The 21,895-nt window shown below is 38.0% G+C and overlaps 1 protein-coding gene across 2 annotated transcripts in view; it reads left to right on the forward strand.

The window, feature by feature from the left end:
- LOC145667004 (uncharacterized) overlaps positions 1-16,947 on the forward strand; it is an 81,548-nt gene extending 64,601 nt beyond the window's left edge. For both annotated transcript variants that reach the window (XM_081734684.1, XM_081734683.1), the window contains exons 5-7: positions 2,634-2,760; positions 3,352-3,857; positions 16,554-16,947. In XM_081734684.1, coding sequence (XP_081590810.1) covers positions 2,634-2,760; positions 3,352-3,857; positions 16,554-16,735 — 815 coding nt within the window. In that variant the 3' untranslated portion in view covers positions 16,736-16,947. The remainder of the gene's footprint in view (positions 1-2,633; positions 2,761-3,351; positions 3,858-16,553) is intronic.
- The last annotated feature ends 4,948 nt before the right edge of the window (positions 16,948-21,895 follow it).

Consider the following 21,895-nt stretch of genomic DNA (forward strand, 5'->3'; position numbering starts at 1 on the left):
ATACCTTGCTGCATCTTCACGCTATTCGTCAGATTCCTGGCAACCTGTAACCATTCTGTGATCCTACTGAAGAAAGCTGAAGCTTCATCGGAATCGACCCAGGATGAACAGGTATAAAACTTGGTACATTACGGCATTTGATATACAGATTACGAACATTCTCTTGCGGATTTTTGGAAAACAGGAGAATTGAATAGGCCAAAGAAAATGGATGAAATGGAGGGAAAACATATTAAATTCAGGAACTTTGTATTCATTCTATTATGTTCCAATTGTTGAATGTTCAAATGATCTATACTGAAAGTGACAAAAGGAGTACTACAAGGGTCAATACTAGATAATCTTTTGTTATATACATTAATGGTTTAGTTAACAATTTAGGATGTGTCAAATCAATTATGCTGATGATATACATTTTCTTGTCAGTGGAGACTCACGTGTCAGTAGACGAAGCAGGAAGTGTCACTGCAAAGACGTTAACAAAAATTTTAGTTGGCTAATCATAAACTAACTATGAATTTAGGAAAAACTATAATTGTCAAATTTCGATTTTCGGACCAAAGAAATGAATTTATACAATAACTTTAGAGTCTGCAGAATTATGTCAATCAAACCTCTTAAATTTTTAGGGGTATACGTAAATGAAGATTTAACATGGAAAAAAATACTCATAGTGAATACATTAATACAACACTCAGTTCTCTGTGCTTTGCATTCCGTAGACTGCAAGGCATTTTGTGCAAGGAAGCTGCCATGTCCTTATACGATAGTAAAGTTTTTTTTTAATAATAAACTATGGTGTTATATTTTGGGGGGATTCAAGAGTAAGTGCTAGTAGATTCTGAATAAAAAAAAAAAAGAATAATGTTTAATATGGCTAAACGATCATGTAAAAACGTTTTTTTAAAAATATAAATTATTGACTTACCTGCATTTTCCCATAAGACATTTATTACTTATTACTCTGTAAGTTGGCCAACTATCTATCTTGGAAGTTGGCCGCATTGAAGCAATGTTTACCCTACGATGATAATGATAAATTTACCTGCGTATCTTGGCCACGCAAAGTACCGTTTTATTATTTTTCTTAACTCTTTTGTATTTCCATGTGAGAGGTAGATGTTCTGTATTTGTAACTGGAGACAAAGAAACATAGATTCCCACGATTTGTTCTTGGAGATCAATGGCCACAACACTACCCTGATAAAGGGATGGTGAAGGAAAATGTGAATAAGGAAAAGCACGTACAGGAATTCAGGAAATGGTTGTACGTATTTGTTTATCCTGTCTGTTTTTGTAAAACCATTAGCTGTATCGGCTCCTTTCATCACTGGGGAGCTTTAGTAATTCCGGAAAAGTCTCAAGGTTAAAGACAATCATCTCAATTGCCAACTATTGACACCTGACGGCTTCTGCGAAAGGTAGCGGAGGGTTTGAGATACGAATTCCTTCAGATTTCTCAAAACATCTTTTGCTCCAAGGGAAACACTTGTGGCTCATTAAACATACTGTAGTAATATTTTAGTACTGTATATTGTTATGACTGCTCTATATACATTATTTAAAAGTAGCTGTGGTGCCATTGCTTATTAAAATTTTACAATCAAGTAATACTAGAAATCCTATTCTAAAAATACACCAATCACACTTATTTTCTGTAAGTTAACCACCTGTCTAAGTTGGAACCGATGGTGGCCAACATAGGCAGGTTTCACTGTATATATATATAGGGTGTTAATGAACTATACCGACAAACTTTAAGAGGACTCCTCACATCAAAATAAAAGAAAAAGTTCATATGGACCTATGACGAAAAGTGCATAGTTTCAGAGCTAGGGCTGTCCAAAATCACGAAAAAGCAAAATTTCAAGAGGCCCTATTTCGAATTTCAAGAGGCCCTATTTCGAATGACTGTGGATGGTGGTGCTTATCATCGTAAAGGAAGTCACGCATACGCAATCCAAAAATGCATATTTAATTAATGTTCAATGGATGTACAGATTATTCCCTGCAGGTTGAAATTCCCAAACATGCCATCTATCGAGTTTTGAGATATGCTCTGACTTTATGATTGATCCAAAGGCAAACGATAAGCCTTGATAGCAGTGAACACGGAATACTTTAACGCGATGTCGGAAGTGTTAAGGATCGTCAGTAGCACGGTCTCTCGTACTCGGGAAAACGCATGCTGCGATGTTTTCTTTCGCGCTTATAAGTGAAGAAAACGTGAAATATACCGTGGCGAAATACATATCATCACACGTTGTACCAAACACAAAGAAACATGGAGCTGCCGGTTCCTAACACTTCCACCTTTCCTCTGAAGCACTGGATGTCCGTTGTTGTCAAGGCTTACCTCCTGCCTACTTTGGAGCCTTCTTGAAATCAGGGTATATCTGAAAACTCTATTGAAAATATCTGAGAATTACACACTGTAGGGAACACCCTCTACACCTATTGACAATTGCGCTTTTCGCCATAGGTCCATATGAACTTTTTCTCTTATTTTGATGTGAGGAATCACCCCTTGCAGTTTGTCGGTATAGTTTATTAACACCCTGTGTATATATATCTGGCGAAGAAGTGTAGACTGTTGAAGAAACTAACTTATTTCGTTCTTTCTTTTCTTTTAGGACGAGTGTACGCCATTCCTTCCTTACTTTCAGGGCCAAAGATGAAAGTGACAGATGTAACCTGCGGAAAAGAGCATTCATTATTACTTACGGAAGAAGGCCTTGTCTACTCTTGGGGAGCAGGCAGGTACGTTAGTTGATTATGGATTCCAGTTTAAAATTTGTAGCAAGGTTTTTATCATCTTGTGCTGTATTTCTTAACCTAAAACTATACAATTCACTCTTCGTCCGCTGCTTTCTTTTGACTAGTTCAATAAGGGCGACCCTTCTTAAAGAAACCCATCGTGTTACCAATAGTCCTAATGATTGGAACATCAGCTTGACGTTAATTTCTAGCGTAGTTCAATTAGGGACAAACTCATATTCCTTTAGATTATCCAGAAATAAATCCCAATCGTAAAAATAATAAATCAAACAGTTAATAATTTAACTGAATTTTCTGCCTTATTCGAGCAAGGGCAAATTAGTAAAACAATTCTTGTCCAATCTAATTTTTTGTTTTTGTTAACAATCCAACGCCCGATCCCATCGTGTTATTTTTTTTTATTTTTTACTCTGACATGTTTTCCATATATATGCATACATAGCGTTTTAAATTACCTTTTCTTTGTAACTTGCAAGACGGAAATTATATATATTTTGTAAAATATGTTTGCATAAATGTTACTGTAATATCGTTGTTTGCCTTGATTTTTATATAATTGTTATTTTCTGTTAGCCGAGGGCAGCTGGGCCATGGAGAATTGGAACCTGAAGAGTGTCCCCGTGAAGTATGCGCTCTTTCTGGCCTGAAGGTGACGCATGTGGCAGCAGGAGGGTGGCATTCAGTTGCTGCCACAGCACATGGAGACTTATACTCATGGGGATGGAATAACTATGGACAGCTAGGGTTTAAGTCACAAAATCTCAGGAACATTCTTAACAAAGCAGTACGGGCAACAGCTGAATCTTCGACTTCGTCTTCATGTGAAGTTACGTTGGACTCTTCTGGTAGTGAGGATAAAGACATGTTTCAGTGTAGAAAGAAACTGAAAGTGGTGTCCAATTCAAGGCCTTCAGATGTCGGAAGTGAAAGCTGTTCAGAGAAGAGACAACAAGATGAATCTAATAGAGAAGGCTTTGTCGCTTTGCAGCCAATTCCTGTTCCTGTGGATTGGCCAAATGGTGTAATGGTTAATATTGTGAAAGTAGCTTGTGGAGCTAGACACACCGTGACTCTAGCAGGTATGTAGACCGCTGTGGAATGTTCTTTAATTTACTCTTTAGGTAATTAGTTGTAGTTTGTCAGTTTCTGTTTAAACGATTACGCTTCGTAAGGGACTTCTTAAGGAAATGTTTCTTAAACACTGTTCAAACTTTTCGTTGGTGGTATAATTGATTTTGAATAAGAAAACAACACATTCTTTGTCCTTAGAAATTTCTTAGTGTTTACGATTTCGTCATGTAAATCTAGAGAAGGGAAGGAATAATTAATGCAGAGGGTATAATAAGGAAGTGTGTGATGTTTTCATCTTTGGTAATCCAGGTTTGATTCCTGTCGAGAGTACGGATGTCACGTTAAATGCAGTTCATTAATTTATTGCACATCTTTATATCATGTACATTACCAGGGCAGTCAAAATGTTCACGGAATTTTGTTATAGCTCTTTATTACACCAATGTAAGTATACATTTACTTAATCAAAGTAGACAATTCGGGACACACACACATACACGCTCCATCGCTCCTGTGATTGGTGGAAACACTGACAAAAGTTCTCTTTTGGTATCTTCCGAAATTCAGCCGTCACGTTAGTTTTGATCTCTTCTACGGTGGCAAAACAAGTACCTTTGAGGCTCACTTTTATTTTTGGGGAGATCTAAAATCCGATGATGTTAAATTGCTTTTAAAGCTATCAAAGTCTGTGAAGTAGATATTTTCCAATTTGTACATGAACATGACGTTTGCTCATTGCTCGGTTTGTGAAATTGCACCAACTGATCACCACACATTCCTCAGTTCAGCTACACCTCGCCTACGCTGTCTGTTATGACTTGTTCACACTTGTCAAATTCATAACTGTACAATCCGCAGAAAAAAAAACTGCAACATGAGCATGTAAGTTTATTGTGAAACTACGTCTAACAGCGCAGGGAATCAACATAACGTCTAAGTGACACGAATCACGCCAGGGGAAACCTCGACGTCCTCCCCTGCACACTTATTTTGGAGCAAAAGAAAAAGAAAATGAAATGAAATCTTTGAGTTTTACGTCCCACGGTTATGCCGTTTAGACTAAAGGAGACGGTGATGATGAGTAATGAATGAAATGGTGGAATGAAGAAAGTGGGAGGAAACGGGAGAACCCCGAGAAAACCCACGCACACGGTGTTTGTCCACCACAAAGTTCACTTGGCGGGGGCTGGGATCGAACCCGGGACCCCAAGCACCAGAGGTGAACGCTCTACCACTGAGCCACCGTGGCCCCTTTGGAGCAAAAGACTTCGTCGTTTCACAATAAACTTACATGCTCATGTTGTAGGTTTTTTTGCTGCGGACTGTACAAGGTTCATTGTGATTGCATTACAAACGGCAAAATTACAACATTCCGGGAACTTTTAGATCACCCTGGGTTTCTCAAGTTATAAGCACGATTACGTTAGTACACTCAAAATTACAAACTCGTCAAGTATGTAGAAGTCCTAAGATATCTTTAAGAAGTATTTTTATAAGTTTAAGAATACTTTTCTCGTTCTTAGGGTAACATGTATAATTTCTTAGCTCGAATATGTAACAACGCTTCTATGTTAATCAAACTGAAACTCATCCTTTTGCGCGTATTATAAGTATATATGTAGTAATATCCCGCACATGGTTCTGTTGACATCAACCAATACGTGCGTATATTTACAAACAACAGCCACGTGCGTTCCTACTACGAACTATTACAGTGGCAGACGACAGGAACATTAGCGCTACCGGCACAACGGAGGAGTTATAAAACCAGGAGGATCACAGTAACTGGTATCAGTCTCTGGCTAGTCAGTCCCCTTCCTTAGCTTGCAGTGGAACTGGAACTGCGATAGAACGTTACCTCTGGCTGGTCAGACCCCTTCCTTAGCTTGCAGTGGAACTGGAACTGTGATAGAACGTTACGTCTGGCTGGTCAGTCCCCTTCCTTAGCTTGCAGTGGAACTGGAACTGTGATAGAACGTTACCTCTGGCTAGTCAGTCCCCTTCCTTAGCTTGCAATGGAACTGGAACTGTGATAGAACGTTACCCCTGGCTGGTCAGTCCCCTTCTTTAGCTTGCAGTGGAACTGGAACTGCGATAGAACGTTACCTCTGGCTGGTCAGACCCCTTCCTTAGCTTGCAGTGGAACTGGAACTGTGATAGAACGTTACCTAACCCAAACCTTTCAGCTTGCAGTGGGGCTCCTAGGTCTCCTTTCCTCTCTCTCTCTGCTTGCAGTGGAGTATTGAGAGATTCCTTGTCACAGAACCACCCAGCTTACAGTAGAGATTCGTGGTTACCCCAACTCGCTTAGCTTACAGTGGAGTTCTTTCGGGCAGTGGCAGTACCGCGTTTACCGGTGGTAAACAAATAATCGGAGCAAAATTTATTATTATAATTTTCTCTCACTTTAAGTACAAATAAAAATGTCTCGTTGCTTTAGCTATGTCTGCAGTACGAGATTGAAACACCAGCACCACCTAGCGGATACAAGAATCTGTTGAGTTTACCGGAGGATGGAGCGAGCAACCAACATCTGTTTGTCGAGATACATCTGAATAAGCAGCACAGAAAGCAACGACCAGACGCATGGGACAGCGCCTGGGATTCGTGGCGAAGTTTACCACCGAAGCTTGCGAGATACTGGCTTCTGCTACAATCCTTGCAAAGGGGGAAGCAGTTTTCGTGGTTGAAACGACATCTCATGAACACATTTGTACTCACCAGCAGACGACGAGAAATCCGCTATATTCCTTTACACAAAGTAAATAATTATATGAGTATTTAGCACGTTTTATTGTATTAATTAAAGTTTGTTTTCTGTAATACCCATTTTGAAAGCTGCAAAATACAAAATTAAAAAGTAAAATAAATAAAACAAGGAAATAAGAAAAATACAACAACCAAATTGTTTTTCATACAAGTCAGTCGTGTTTTGTTTCTATACTACTATGGGTTCCTTCTTGAACATTAGCTTTCTCCAAAATATAACAGGTGGTGCCGAAAGGGTGAAGGTACGAAACGAAGAAAAGAAAAAAAAAAAAAAAAAAACAGTAGTCATAGCTAGCGGCGCAAATCTGTCTTCAACATTGGGGAAGACGGGTAAGACTTTTCCCATAATATTTATTTATTTATTTATTTATTTTTTAAGTGATGTTCAAAATATTTATGAAGTTGAAAAACAATGCTGTGGAGGATCAGGAGAGCAGTTCCCGTCTTCAACGTTGGGAGGTGCTCAGATGTGAGACTTCTGGGGAAGGGGGAGATGAGACTTATATTACGGTAGTGGCGATGTAGAATAGGGTTGATAGGGTTGCCATATTACCCAATTTTAGTGGGTACCACTCGATTTTCAGGTCCTATATTCGTCCCCCGCTTAATCATTTCTTAATCACGAAAAGCCACTCGCTTTTTTGGATGGGAGAAAAATCTAATACGACTTCGTTGATAAAGTGTTGTTATATTCAACGTAAACCTCTACATCTCTGTGTCAATCTCAAACGTGATTGAGTTAAATTTGGACTCAAAGCTCAGGCTGAACAAGTCTATGATTTTAGTTTGTCTGTGTGTTCACCTAGTATTTATATAGGTCTATTCATAAATGATTGCAAATTGAATTAAGGTATCCTTAGCACTTTGTTTAGATTAGATTCATTATTAATATTTTTTCTTTTGAAATTTTTCTGTTATGCTGTATTTCATATATTGTGAAACCATAGTAATTTTGTATGTTAGTAAGATTTCAAGTAGCAATCTTTAAAAAATGATTAGAAATTTTATGAGAGATGGATCAAGACTCCTAAATATGTTTTACCTTTCTTATGATAAAAATTTAGAAATTATTCTGTGTCTTAGAGAGAAAACCGTATAAACAATATCTTACATATATCACTTTTTTTTTTTTTTTTTTTTGTTGGAAAACTTGCCTTATAGATATCTTACTGTAATACTTACTTACTTACTTCACAATTCGAGACTCACATTTGTTAAACTTAATAAAACATTAAAGGCAAAATCTAAATTTGCTTTATTTTAGTATCGTTAGAAAAGTACATTGGAAGTGTAACTTAACAAAGAAATCACTAAAAAAAAGGTCCGAAGGATCCCAGGTCAGTGTTTGTAATACACAAGTTCATATCAATACTTACGGTTTAGAATCCCCCGCTTTTCTAATTTTAAAATATGTGGCAACCCTAATGTAGATGAAGTAGTGGTACTCTGAGGTAGTGTTTCTCTCCCCCCCCCCAAAAAAAAAATCAAATTAAATTATTGGAGGCACAGTCCCCTCCAGTTCCAAGATTGGAGAGGACATGTCCCCCTCATCCCCCGGGATTTGCGCCAGTGGTCATAGCGGATTGCGATTGTAAGCTTCGGTTTTGATTGCGCGTTGGAGTAGTGAGTGTTTTTTGTTTTTACTTTGGTTCGTTTTCACTGCGTGGAGTGGATCTTCGAAGTACATCATAGATTGTGATTGTGATTCACGATAGCCTCGGTAAGGGCATTCCTTCTCTCTAAAAAGGATCAAGACTTACTGTCGATCCATACAAGGACAGGAAAGACTTAACTTTTTAGCTTTGATTTCCATCGAAAAACAAATACTGTGTGAAATGAGACAAAACGTACGCTTCGAATTTTGTGATGGTGTTATTAAGAACTTTACAATGGAAGACCCGGGTTTGATTCCTGGCGGGAGTTCATGTGATTCGGATCCCAGGTAAGCTGTAGGGCTACATTTCATGTAGCGTCGCTGCTGAAACAGACGCTAAACTCAAAATCAAATCAAATCAAACGAACTTCACGAAAAAGACAAGGAAATTGGTGTTTGAATTCAAATAATTACAAGTGATTACAAGGAAGTAAGAAGAAACTGTCTTCATAGTTTATGATAAGTTATTAACTATTTTATTGCGTCTACCAGTAAACACACAGTATTCCATTTTATTTATTTATTTTTGTTTTTAATGTCCAACGATTATGCACTGAGGTTAAAAGATACTACAAAACTAATGATAAACTAAATGTTGGAATGAAAAAAGTGAGAGCAAACGGGAAAACCCTGAAAAAATCCACACAGTGCTGCTCCAGCACAAAGCTATCAGATCCTTGGGAAACCTACTTTAAGCTAAACATTAGAGAATTTGTACTTATTTTGAACCATACTGTTTGGAACGAAATTTTGTAATAAAATTGGTTGTGGGAGAAAAGGATTTCCCGAATATAGCTGCTCTACCTTATATCTGCACAAAGCAGAATGTTACAATATAGTCCGAATTCTCATATAGCTCCGGTTCTCGAAGGGGAAGTTAAACTACAACAAAACAAATATATCTATGAAAATAAATAAACATACACTAGTATAAGTATCTTTCTACGATTCTCGTATTTACGTAAAAAAAAAAAAAAAAAAAAAAAAAAAAAAAACTAACAACAGTTATTCAACACAAATATTTTTGCTGGCAAGCTGTTGAGGAGTCATTATCATAATCAATATTTTTCCATTTACTACGATGTCCATTTGTTCCGAGGAGGATTCAGTAACTACTCGTATCATGATAATAGTCAAGAGGCTAAACAAATTAATTATCCGAACACGTTTGTCTTTCACCATGTGACTCCTGAGGACATCATTCGAGTTGGTAATAATTTTAAATCTTCGAATAGCAGGGTTGTACCGTATATGACCTGTCAAATGATTTTCTTAAACAGGTTATTAATTATATTGCACGGCCACTCACAGTCTGTATTAATAGATGCATTATGGAAGGTGTATTTCCTTATTCATTGAAAATATTTAAAGCTGTACTGGTATTTAAAAAAGGTGACCCCACAAGTGCTTCCAATTGTCATCCTATATCATTAATACCAATATTCTAGAAGGTTATTGAGGCAGCAGTAAAAGAACAACTTTATTAACTGCTTAATCGAGTAGAATATAATTAATGAATGCCAGTTTGGGTTTAGAGAAGGCAAGATTGTTGATGTCAAAGACATATTGATAAGAAATATAATATATAAAATATTTGAAAGTAAAGATGTGCTTGTGCTACATTTCGTGATCTTAGCAAAGCAGTTGACTGTATAGAACATAATATTTTAATTAAAAACTAAAAGGTTATGGATTCCAGGATATGAGTTGAGATTCTTCAACTCATATTTAGAAGGCCATACACAGTGTGTCTATGTAAATGAGGAAGTACTCACAGATTGCTGAATTAACATATGGTGTACCTCAAGGTTATGTTTTGAGACCGTTAATTTTTCTTCTAATGATAAATGATCTAACATTAAGTATCGGTCCCGAATCAATCCTGTATGGTGATAATACAACTTTTCTGAACACAACTAACAGTTCAACAGACCTTGAGAAACAAAGTGAAGATATAGTGGTACAAGCCACGGAGTGGTTTGAAAATAATAATTTACTATTAGGCAGATATAAAATTAAACAAAATTAAAATTAATATTTACTCTAAATGACCTCTAACAAAAATGCGGATAATACAAAATTTCTTGATATTATGCTAGATAATAAATTATCTTGGGATCCTCACATAAAATATGTATGTAGCAATTTATCAAGGACAGTATGTGTATTACGATGCTTAGAAGTTACACGAAAAAATTACTTTTGGAGTAACATCAATCATATTAATGATCTGTTATTACTTTAAAGAAAAGGCTATTAGAGTAATTTGTGGTGTGTCCAACAATGAGCATTCTAAACCACTGTTTGCTAAATTAAAAATTATGACTGGTTAACCCATATACTTACATGTTATTAATCTGATACGTATATGGTACAGAACGTTTGCACGATGGTTTTGGACAAAATATACATGCATGTAGTAGTAGATCGTGTAAAGAAATTGATAGACCATACTCTAGACTATCTAAAATTAAAGAAAGCTATATAAAATGTAGGTATAACATTTATGAACATGTTACTAAATCTACATGCACCATTTGCCTATAGATAAATTTAAAACTAAAATATATAATGGTCTAGTGGCAATGCCGTTTTACAACATTCATTGAACCTCAAAACTTATGTGCTCATCGGTGATACCTGAATGTAACTTTCATTGTTAACAAGTACGTATGAACTACGATAGTGTAGTATATAGTGATTCCTAAACCATATATGTGGTGGACAAACACCGTGTGCGTGGGTTTTCTCGGGGTTCTCCCGTTTCCTCCCACTTTCTTCATTCCACCATTTCATTCATTACTCATTATCATCGTCTCCTTTAGCCTAACCGGCATAACCGTGGGACGTAAAACTCAAAATTTCATTTCATTTCTAAACCATATATGTAGCTTTCAGTTGACATTGTCAATTGCCTAGTTATAACTTAACGAGAGAAAAAATATTCTACTCTATCTCACTCTGAACAGATATCAACGCGAAGTTGGAAATCTGCTCTTATCTTATCTTATTGTAGCATGAAGTTTGTTCTTAATAAGGGTTAGTTTTGCAAATCCTTTCTCAGCTTCGCAAGTAGTGATTGGCATAGACAAAATGATCCGGTTCTCATCAAGTTTAGAAAATATATCCGTAACCATTAATTTGTATATTTCTTCAATGAATGAAAGATTTGAAGCCTCGTCTGTAAGAGAAAATTTCAAACACATATTAAAGTGCACAATTTTACAACAAAAACTTTCCACACTGAGATCACTGCGGTATTTGTCACAAAGTTTTGTTTGTTATGGTAGGAGCTCTCTAATTTCTACTTTTATTATAGTTCCAGTTAAAAAATTGAAATTTTAACTACTTGACAATACTTTTCTTGTCGGTTTCGAAGTTCTGTCCATGATCTATAGAGAAAGCAATAGATAAATCTACTGTTTGGCTGTTCCACAATAAATTACATTTGAATCATAATAAAACAGAGAAGTTATACTTTCATCTCAGCAGCTCCATAACTGATACAAAAGAATGCTCCTCAGTTAATCTATTAGGGATATACTTAGATACGAAATTAAACTGGAATGTGCATACTATGCAACTTTGTAAAAAATTATCAAGGGCAGTATATGTGTTACGTAAATTAAAAATATCTGTAAGTAAAAGTCTATTAATCACTGCATATTATGCCTTCTTTCACTCTCATCTGTCGTATGGCATACTATTATGGGGTAATTCTTCCGGAGCACAAACAGTATTTAAGTGGCAAAAAAGAGCGATAAGAACGATAACAGGAATTCCAGAGAGAGAATCTTGTAGACCTTTTTTCAAAGATTTTGAAATAATAACTATTCCGTCCTTGTACATATTATCGTCCCTTATGTATATCAAAGAAAACTGTACAAATTATGTTACTCGAAGTAGTATTCACTCACACAATACAAGGCGCAAAAATGAAATAAATATTCCCCATGTGCGGCTGTGCAAAACTCAAAATAGTTATAAATATATAGGGATGAAATTGTATAATCTATTGCCACTTAGAGTGAGAGAAATGGAGATTAAAAATTTTAAATGTTTTTGTAAAAAGTGGCTCTTAGAAAAGTGTATATATAGTATTTCAGAATTTCAGGAAGAAATTTCAGGATTAGAATAGAAAAGTAGTACTAGGTAAAATATAAAATATTGTATTGATTAATTAAAATTGTAAATATTACATGTACGCAAACTTAAATTTTGACGTTGTCTATTATAACATCATGTCGTTTAACGACAATAAATTATTCTTATTCTTATCTATCAACAGTTGCGACAAATGATACAAGAACCGAGCGAAGCAGCTCAAGTGGTAGAGCGTTGGCTTTGCATTCGGGAGGTCGTGGGTTCAATTCCCGCTACCGACCATCCTGACTGGGGTTTTCCAGGGTTTTGCTCAGTCCTTCCAGGCAAATGCCGGGACGGTACCTACTAAACAGGCCCTGGCCGATGCCTTCCCAAATCCTTTCCATTGTTATTGTTGTTGTTAGATATCCAGTGTAAAATGACCTTTAAGCTGTATCTAGTGATTGTTAAATAAATAAATAAATAAATAAATAAATAAAAATAAATAAATACACGAAGAGGGTGATAAACTCCCTCGTAAAACGTTCCTGTTGGCTCAGGATGCGAAAAGTAAGCAGTGGAGAAGGGTCTTCAATTATTCCTTTTCCGTGCGGTAAACAGAAACATACGGTACGGTTGTTTCATGCCATATTACGCTTGCATTCGTTCGACTAAGAAAAGACATGGAGACAAAGGAAGAACGTAGAGACAATCCTATCTCGTTTGTGATGTTTTATTGCAATAATAATAATAATAGCATAATTTATACCGTTGACATTGTTAGAGTCATCAGGTCGAGGAGGCTCAGGTGGGCATGCCATGTAGTCAGAATGAAAGAAAGTAGAAACACTTTCAAAATTTTAACTGGAAGAAATCCAATCGGAAAACGACCATTAGGAAGACCTAGTGCAAATGGGAGGACAGTATTAAGATGGATCTTGCAGAAATAGGAATACAAAGTAGAAATTGGATCCAGTTGGCTAAGGACAGTCGTCAATGGAGAGCTTTTGTGAATAAGCCATAGAGTTAGTTAAGTAGTTAGCTTATTTCCACTCACTCAAACTTTTTACACATAGAGCCAGTGGTATCCATCCCCCTCCAAGTGTTTGAGCCTAGTTCCCCCAAACTTACCATTTTCCTCCTCTCTGCCCCCAAAAGTAGTAGAAGAGACCAGAGTTGGTTGTAACAGAACCAAATAACTTGCTTCGTCTTCTAAATTTCATTGAATTTAGCGTTCTTAAAAAACATCATTATGCAATTTAAAATTCAATTGTGCCATTTTTAATGGTAAATTATGTACCCACAAAGATATCATGGGCACAACTTGCGCCCTAAAACGCGCCTGTGGACACCTTTGCGTATAGTAAGCTGCCTTTTCTTCTCGCAATCTCGTGTGGTGGTTAGTATAACGTCGGCGGCAATTCAAAACCTGCTATGTGCATTTTGCAGGAGAAGCGAAAAACAGTATCCTGGTTAGCTTTTTGGCTTTATAAAAGTGATGTTATAAGTAATATTTGATGCTGCACGTAACTGGTACCTTCTCAAGTAACTTGAGAAGGTACCAGTTACGTGCAGCATCAAATATTACTTATAACATCACTTTTATAAAGCCAAAAAGCTAACCAGGATACTGTTTTTCGCTTCTCCTGCAAAATGCACATAGCAGGTTTTGAATTGCCGCCGACGATAAGTTTGTTGTGCTATACGTCTGTTGTGTTTTTGAAATTACAGCAATACTTTAAAGAGAAAAATCAGTTACATAATCGTTTTTTCAAAGCGATTCCTCATTCTTAGAGGCCCGAGGCTAAATCCAAGCTTGATCCGGAATATCAAGGGAAAATGGTGCGATATTTGAATGGGTGTATGAGCGTGTCCCCCCCCCCCCCTCACTCCCATTCCATTTTAATTTTTCCAGTTACTCTTGTCTAAAGTGGAATAAGGCTCTATGGATTATACGTTGACACAAACTTTGTGTTATGGTTTTATCTTTTTCAACGTGTTGACAACTATGACTTGCATTTCCTGTTTAAGGCACAAAGGAAAGTAAAGTGTTTGCACTGTTTCAAGAAATAATCCTGCGAATTCCAGCATCATCGATGCTTACCTTTGTCACTCTTAGTATTTTGATTATGTAACTTTGATAGCGAATAAAAATGACATTCAACGATATGTATATTGTCTATGAAAAGGTGCTTTTCAATAATAAGCGTAGTTAATACCAGGCGTAAGAAGACAGACGCTTAACGCTAAACGCGCGAAGGTGTGCTCGGTGCCGCCAAGGATGATTGAATGGACCAAGAAGTGCAGTCCGTGTTACAAAAATCGTTTATTTAAAGAATCATCGTTTAAAATGTAGTGAATTAGTTATGCACGAGTGTAGAAGGGTAAATGCACTTACTTGAACGTGAAATTTTAATGGGATTATCAATTATATTTCAGAGGAACGTTAATTACTTAAAGTCGTTTGAAACCACGTCGTAGAACTTATGAACTTAGAGGTTTTCATCAAGATAAGAATCTTTAAGTTTCGTAAACAAGCCTCCCTTCAATTATAGTAAGATTGCAGTTGCTTGCAAGTGTAATTCCATTTGCAGTACCATTAATTTATTTAATATTAAGTGGATTGTCACAAATTTCATCATGAGCCGAGGTGAGTCGCGATAACCAGGATGAAGACAAGACTATCAGACAAGAAAGAAGGCGAGACCACAAGGAATTAATTTCAATCTCCCCCCTATTTTCCTCATTTTAATCCCCTGTTGGTGAAGTGAAGTAATAATAGTGAATTAACGTGTGTTAGATGGTTATGCACCACTAAGCCGGCAATTCATAGGCAAAAATCTAGTTATTTCTATAAAAAAAATTTATTCCTCGTTATTTTTTTAATTGAAATCAGCAATGGGCTAAGGTATTGAAAATGCACAAAGAAATTTATTAACAGAAATTTATTGAGAAAGGGTGTACGTAAGCAATTTCATATGTGAATTATTTTTAATCAAATAAATTCTATTACATATATTTGTTTGTTTCCTGTTGTTGTTTCAGCATGAATCACTACCGTATGGATTACTACCAAGGTTGTGGGTATTACATTCAGGTATTTGTGTTCACTCCGTAAATGTTGACGGGCGTGCCGAAGACGGTGGGTACGCGCAAGTGCAACCTCAATCTAAGTTCATATTGGTTCATGATCCAATTGGAGATTTGCTTGCTATCTAATCTAGCCATTACTAATAGCAGAGTGAATTACTCGTTCCTTCTAACCACTAAACCCACTATAAATGAAAGTCTTTAGTGCCCGAACGAGAGAATCGAACCCAGTCGGGTCACAAGAAAGGCGTACCGGACAAGATACGAACCCAAACGGGTTACAGGTGAAAACGGTTTAAGTACGAGGGGCGTCCAATAAATTATTTACCTAGACAAGAAGGGAGGGGCGGAGCATAATGACGGCTGACACGCACGCCAAGGCCACAATGGGGAACCCCGCTGCGCAATTTGAGTTCTGTCGGAGCAACGCAGTGCAATGAGCAGTGTTTGTGTAATGACGCGTAGCAAATGTTTGTGTGACGCCGCGAACAATGGATTTACAGAAGTTGGAGCACCTCTCAGCTGGTGACAGAGGACGAAACCTGGATTTATGTTGGGATCCTGAGAGCAAGCGGAGTCCATGCAGTGGGAACAACACAATTTTCCGCCCTCCGAAGAAGTTCCGCACACAGCTTTCTGCGGAGATGATCATCGATTGCAGGCCATGACAAAGTCTATTTTTTCTCTGGGATTTCTTCGTTGTCCACAAAGTGGTGACGGTGCATCGAAAAACGGTGATGACCAGATGAACCTATGTGCGTTCCTTCCTGTCTAGGTAGATAACTTATTGGACGCTGCTCTTAACATTTTGGTCGAAATTGAAATAAATTCTTAAAAGACGACTAAACACAAGAAAGTTCGAGTGGTAAAGAGATCTAAGCAGAATAATATTATTTGCCAGAGATATAACTGCTTACAGTCATACTTTTCTAAACAAACTTATGGGATGAGCCAACTTTGAACTCATTTATCTTAGTAACAAGATTTATGCATTTACAGGTATACGATTGTGGTTTTCACTCATTCACTTATGCTTGCTTTTACCTTTAATATTGAATGTAAACACATCCAAATAGCCATGCTTAATTCTTTTTTACTTTCTTTCCAGATGATGGTTCACTTTGGGGCTGCGGATGGAACGAGTATTGTCAACTGGGTCTTAACAACGTTCCTGGTTTTGATCAAATGGTTCGGCTTTCGCTTGAAACAGCTCAAAACACGTGTAGTGCAACGACACAGATCAATGTTTCTTGTGGAGACTGGAACACGATAGTGACACTCACAGATTAATTTGTTTTTGTTATGCGTGAAAACTATAAAGTTCGTGCACTGCTAAGACAGATTCAGGAGTGATGAATATAAAGAAATACTAGTGAATCGTCAGGATTGGTATACGTCGAGGAAAACTAGAACTTAATTTTTTAATATTAAAAGTGTCATATTTTTTAAATAATGAAAATGACATGAAATTTTTGCTGCTTTTTTTTAAACTAAAATAAATTTTATTTCAAAATATCCAGGAATTTTCTTTCTAATTTTGCACCATGTTTTTATAAAATGCTATTTGTTTTGTTGGTGAGGCTGTTCTGTTGTCCATGTACGCCATTTTTACGTTTTCGTTTGTGTTGTTCATCTTCCAGAATCATGTGTTTTTGTCGATGAGAATGCTTTTTTTCTCCTTTTCCCTTTGACCACGTCACCCCCACCCTAATTCTATGATAACAGCATGCTTACGAGATTGTTAGAGGAGAAACGGTAGTTCTTCTTGTGAACGTTCCCGTGTGCTGTTGCGACGCTCGTATATATTTTATTATTTCACATAAATACTCTTAAAAATGGATTTAAAAAATCCTTGATTCCAGGACCAGATTCACTCTTTCATAGAAATTCGAATCTGATGTAAGGCAAAAGATAAACTTGATTCAAAAAAATATGAAGAAACAATTATGGCGATTCCTGTAGTCCGATAAATAATTAAAAAAACATTTGCTGTTAGTTCCAATGAAAAATCTAGTTTTTTCAAGTGCTATTAAGGGCCTGTCCCCTTTTACTATTACAAAGCCGGACAGGTTAAAGACATACGAAAACTACGAAGCAATATACCATTGAAGAAACTATGAATGACAAACAGAGAATTTACTCAAATTGGAAAGCATTGAACCACTTCACGTTTCAGTAGAACCTCAGCGTGTAGTGAATATCAGCCCCGGAGCGATTTCGCGTTCAGATCTCATAAACACCAGCGAAAAGAGGACTGGATTTAGCTGACAAACATGTCATTGAAGTAGCTCGAATCAAAAGTAAGATGTCAAGTAAACTGCTTCCAACTCAGTCGGCGATTTTTACTCTCAGTCTGCGTATGTTATCGGTATTCGTGAACACTGAATATATCGATAAAAAGTATATCGCCCCTACATTCCCAGTCGTCTTTGCTGGTTTAAATGCCAACATTTCGGAAACATTATCACGTCCTGCAATACGACATTCTATACGTTTATTCAAGGAACGTTCAGTACCGCATGTAAACAAATACACGTGGTGATTGTTTTATTTTATTGGTTAAAGAGCCTTGTAACATCCATGCGGCACAAGAAAATAGTCCATCATCAAGTAAGCTGTTTTTCAATGTTTTTGTGGCTTATAAGGCTCATTACCAGAAATACAATTTACTTACAATTAAATAACAGAAACAACACTGTATTTAAGAACTAAATTGAATTAATGTAACAAAAGAGAATACGCATGCGTAGAAAGTGGCTTTGACTCACCTTATGTGCGGATCACAGTTTACAATATGCCCGTGTGCAGGGAATATGCAAAACGCCGACAGAGTACAAGCACGTACTACTCAAAAGAAGAGCTGACCAATAGCCAATCATCCGATGACTGACGGAGTAATACCATTCTGCAATGTTTAGATCAGGATCAAAAGGCTCGTTGAATGAACTTTACCTGTTTGTGAGAACTGTGGAGTCCTGTACAGCGACTAAGTTCTATTGTGTTCATTATAAGGGTGATAATTCCGTTTGGTCTAGGGACTGTCCAGTCTTTTAGAGAGAAACACCACCCCATCGCTACTCCCTTGTGCTAAGCAAGCATATTTGTTATTTTAGCAATTCTTTCCTCTCTGTCTTCGTCAGTTCCCCCTCGACTTCACTGAAATATAATGTGGTGTAGGACCAATTGATTGATGTTCACGAAGCAAGGTTCAACTCAAATGTTGATCTTTTCAATGTGGCTCTTCTTCAATGGGTCGTTAATGACTTTGGCAGTCACCTTAAGAAAGCGAAACACTGTTCTCTCACCACTCACCTGCTGTTACCTGCTTGCAAGACACCCATTTTCAACCGTCTCAGTCTTTTCTTTTAATGCTCTATAGAAACGATAAGCACACGGATGGTCAAGTCATGATGGTATAGCCATCGAGGCAACTGTATCTAACGCTTTCCATTGTAAGCATAACACCCTTGTTTGCAAGCAGTTGCGGTGCGACTTTTCTTGTCCGATCACGATTTGCTCCTTATATCACTCGATCTAAAGCCTTTACAGCAGCTGATCTACTTTAGCTTTACCACCAGCTCGAGACTCCAATGTCGATTGTTGGAGATCTTAGATATGCAAAAACCGCTAATAGGACTCCATTCGTACGAACGATCGGGGCCATCAGGTGACAGACTTTCTTAAAGAGAGAGGGATATTCGTTATAAACGACGGCATCCTTCTTTACTGGCCCTGATAATATTCCTGCACTAGTCTTTATGCAGTGTAACCTCCCGGCTCATTAATACGAAATGTATATCCAAATCTCTGTGGCAGTGATTATTTACCGATATTCACTCCGGGTCTGCCTGTTTCCAATCCGAATCACATTCCACATTTTAAAACATGCTGATTGGCAAGCGTTTTGGGAGTTCAGTACGTTTTTCTCTCATGTTGAGTTCTCTGTAGCCGATTCTCTAGATCCTCCAACAAACTGCATACATGCTGTCCTGGTTCTTTTCCAGAATCTGGAAGTGATGGTCATGATGGTCCCTGGAAACACGAGACGGATCCAGAGCAAGACAAACAGAAGAGTGGAGAAGGAAACCGAATCCGAGAGAAGACCAATGATGATATCAGGACGTCAGTTCATTCACACAGTAGCAGGAAAACTAACATATCCTGGCCAAGGCGCCCCATCTTGGACCAACGAACCAAATTGGGGACCCGTTTGGGAGTGAAGTGTCCCTGCTAAGTTATAACACATGGAGGACAGTCACGCATGATATGTACCGGCCTAGGAAAGAAAAAGCAGACAGTGTAATGTTGGTTAACTTTACTGGACGCAAGGAATCTGGAGTTCGAGGCAGAGCCACGATTCCATTGACGGTGTGCGACATCAAATGCTCTGTTAAGGTGTATATAGTAGAGCGCTTGTCAGAAGAGTTGGCGTTAGGCATAGACGTGTAAAATGAACTGGGAGCTCTGATAGATTTCCAATCTGAGGCTAGGATGAGCGAAGAACAGGATGACGCTTGTATAAACTATTTGAGTAGAACGTATGCTCTGGAAGAAGAAGTCGACAAAGTGTATGTGGACGGATCCACGATGTGACTCGGAGCGCGGAGATTCTTGGCAGGATGGAACAGAACCAACTCTACGAACTACTGATGGAATATCAGTATGTGTTCAGCAAGACACCAGGGTATGCCGTGACTTCATATACAGGATAGAAGTAAAACTGAGTCAGCCCATAGTAAGGAAGTCCTACCCCATACCAGTGAAGTACCGCAACCAAGTGAGAAAGATGCCTAAACTCGCAAGGAGCAGGATAATTCGGCCCAGTTCATCCACGACCCTATTTTAGTGTTCCCTAAGAAAGGAGGAGCCAAATTCCTATCTGCCTCAGTCTCAGAAGGCTGAACTCGTTCGTAAAGTTGAAACAAGTAAGGACAGAGCCTCTCGATGTCCTGGGAAAACTTTCAACAGAAGTATTGGTCGTCGGTGGACATCATGCAAGGTTACAATTCCGTTTCCCTTCCCTACATCCAGAGTCGAGGAAGTAGACCGCATTCTCGTTCGAAGGACAGCAATGGGATTTCCGTGTCGTGCCTTACGGCTACATAAATGGTAATAGTGCGCTGAATGTAGTTCTGAAATGAGAGATCCCACCAGAAAGATTCGGCGAATCATTGATCAAGTGCATGGATGACATCCAAACCCTGGACAACACGTTTGAAGAGTATCTGGACCATTTGCGGAAGTTGCTACAGGCCTTTCGCCATGCCAACTTACATCTCAACCTGGACAAAAGTGTCTCCTGCAGAAGAACGCAGAAGTTCTTGGAATATATGATAAAGGAAGGTGTGACAAAAGATACGGATGCAGTAAGGCCCATCATCAACTTCCCACGTCCAATGACAAAAAAGGTACTGCAGCTTTGACTAGAGTTGATTCAATATCAACACCGCTTTTAGAGAAGTTTGCGGAGACCGCGCAACTTCTTTTTAAGCTTTTGAAAGCAGACAGCAAAGGGATGTGGACAAAAGACTATGAACAAACATTCACAAAGCTCAAAGAGCAAGTGCAAGAAGATGTACTAAAACATCCTGACCGGAACAAAGAGTTCTTGATCCAGAGTGACGCCTCACGTCTTTCGTTAGCTGCTTGTCTGAAATAGGAGCACAACGACGAAGCTAAAGTCTTCGAGTATGCTAGCAGGACGTTGAAGGCACCCGAGAGGAATTAATAGTTCCAGTGAGCTGAAATGCTTACCTGATACGTTCGATGTGCGAAAATGGTCTAAATTGCCAGTAGAACAAAAATTCAAGATCTTGTGCGACAACCAAGTAATGAAATGACTGAAGAACGAGCGAAACTGGAACAGCAGCCTAACCAGGTGGTCCATTGAGTTGCAGCAGTACGAGTACAAAGGCAAGATAAATGTAGCATGGACGTATTGTTACGTGTAGCCATCGATGGGGAAACTTACCAATACCGGGTGAACTCCGTATAGGCCCTCTGTGAGGAAATCCAGCATCTCACACCAGCGTTGTTAAGTCTTCAATAGTAACAATATCAAGACTTGATTCCGATAATCCTGGCTCTCAGAGATCCTCGAGTAGCTAAAGACGATACGAGATGGAGCTATTGGAATGAGAATTACCGCCTGGACAATGACATGTTAGAAGTCAAACAACCCAGGCACCCGCAACAATGGAGGATTTGCCCTTATGGCAGATATGGTACCAGATATACTGTGGATTAGGCATGAACGCACAGGACATTTCGGCACGGGGGAGGTCTACACGAAATTATCAGAGAATTGCTTTTGGCGCCCAACATGAAAGAATACATCCAGATTCAAAAAGATTGTGTGGAATGTAAGAGAAGCAAAGTTGATACGCATCTCCCGTACAACCACATAAGGTATTCGAAGCTTCTAGGCCTTGGCAAGTACTTTGTATTAAT

Source organism: Thermobia domestica, chromosome 12, assembly GCF_964235325.1.
Source record: "Thermobia domestica chromosome 12, izTheDome1.hap1.1, whole genome shotgun sequence".
NCBI classification, from domain to species: domain Eukaryota; kingdom Metazoa; phylum Arthropoda; class Insecta; order Zygentoma; family Lepismatidae; genus Thermobia; species Thermobia domestica.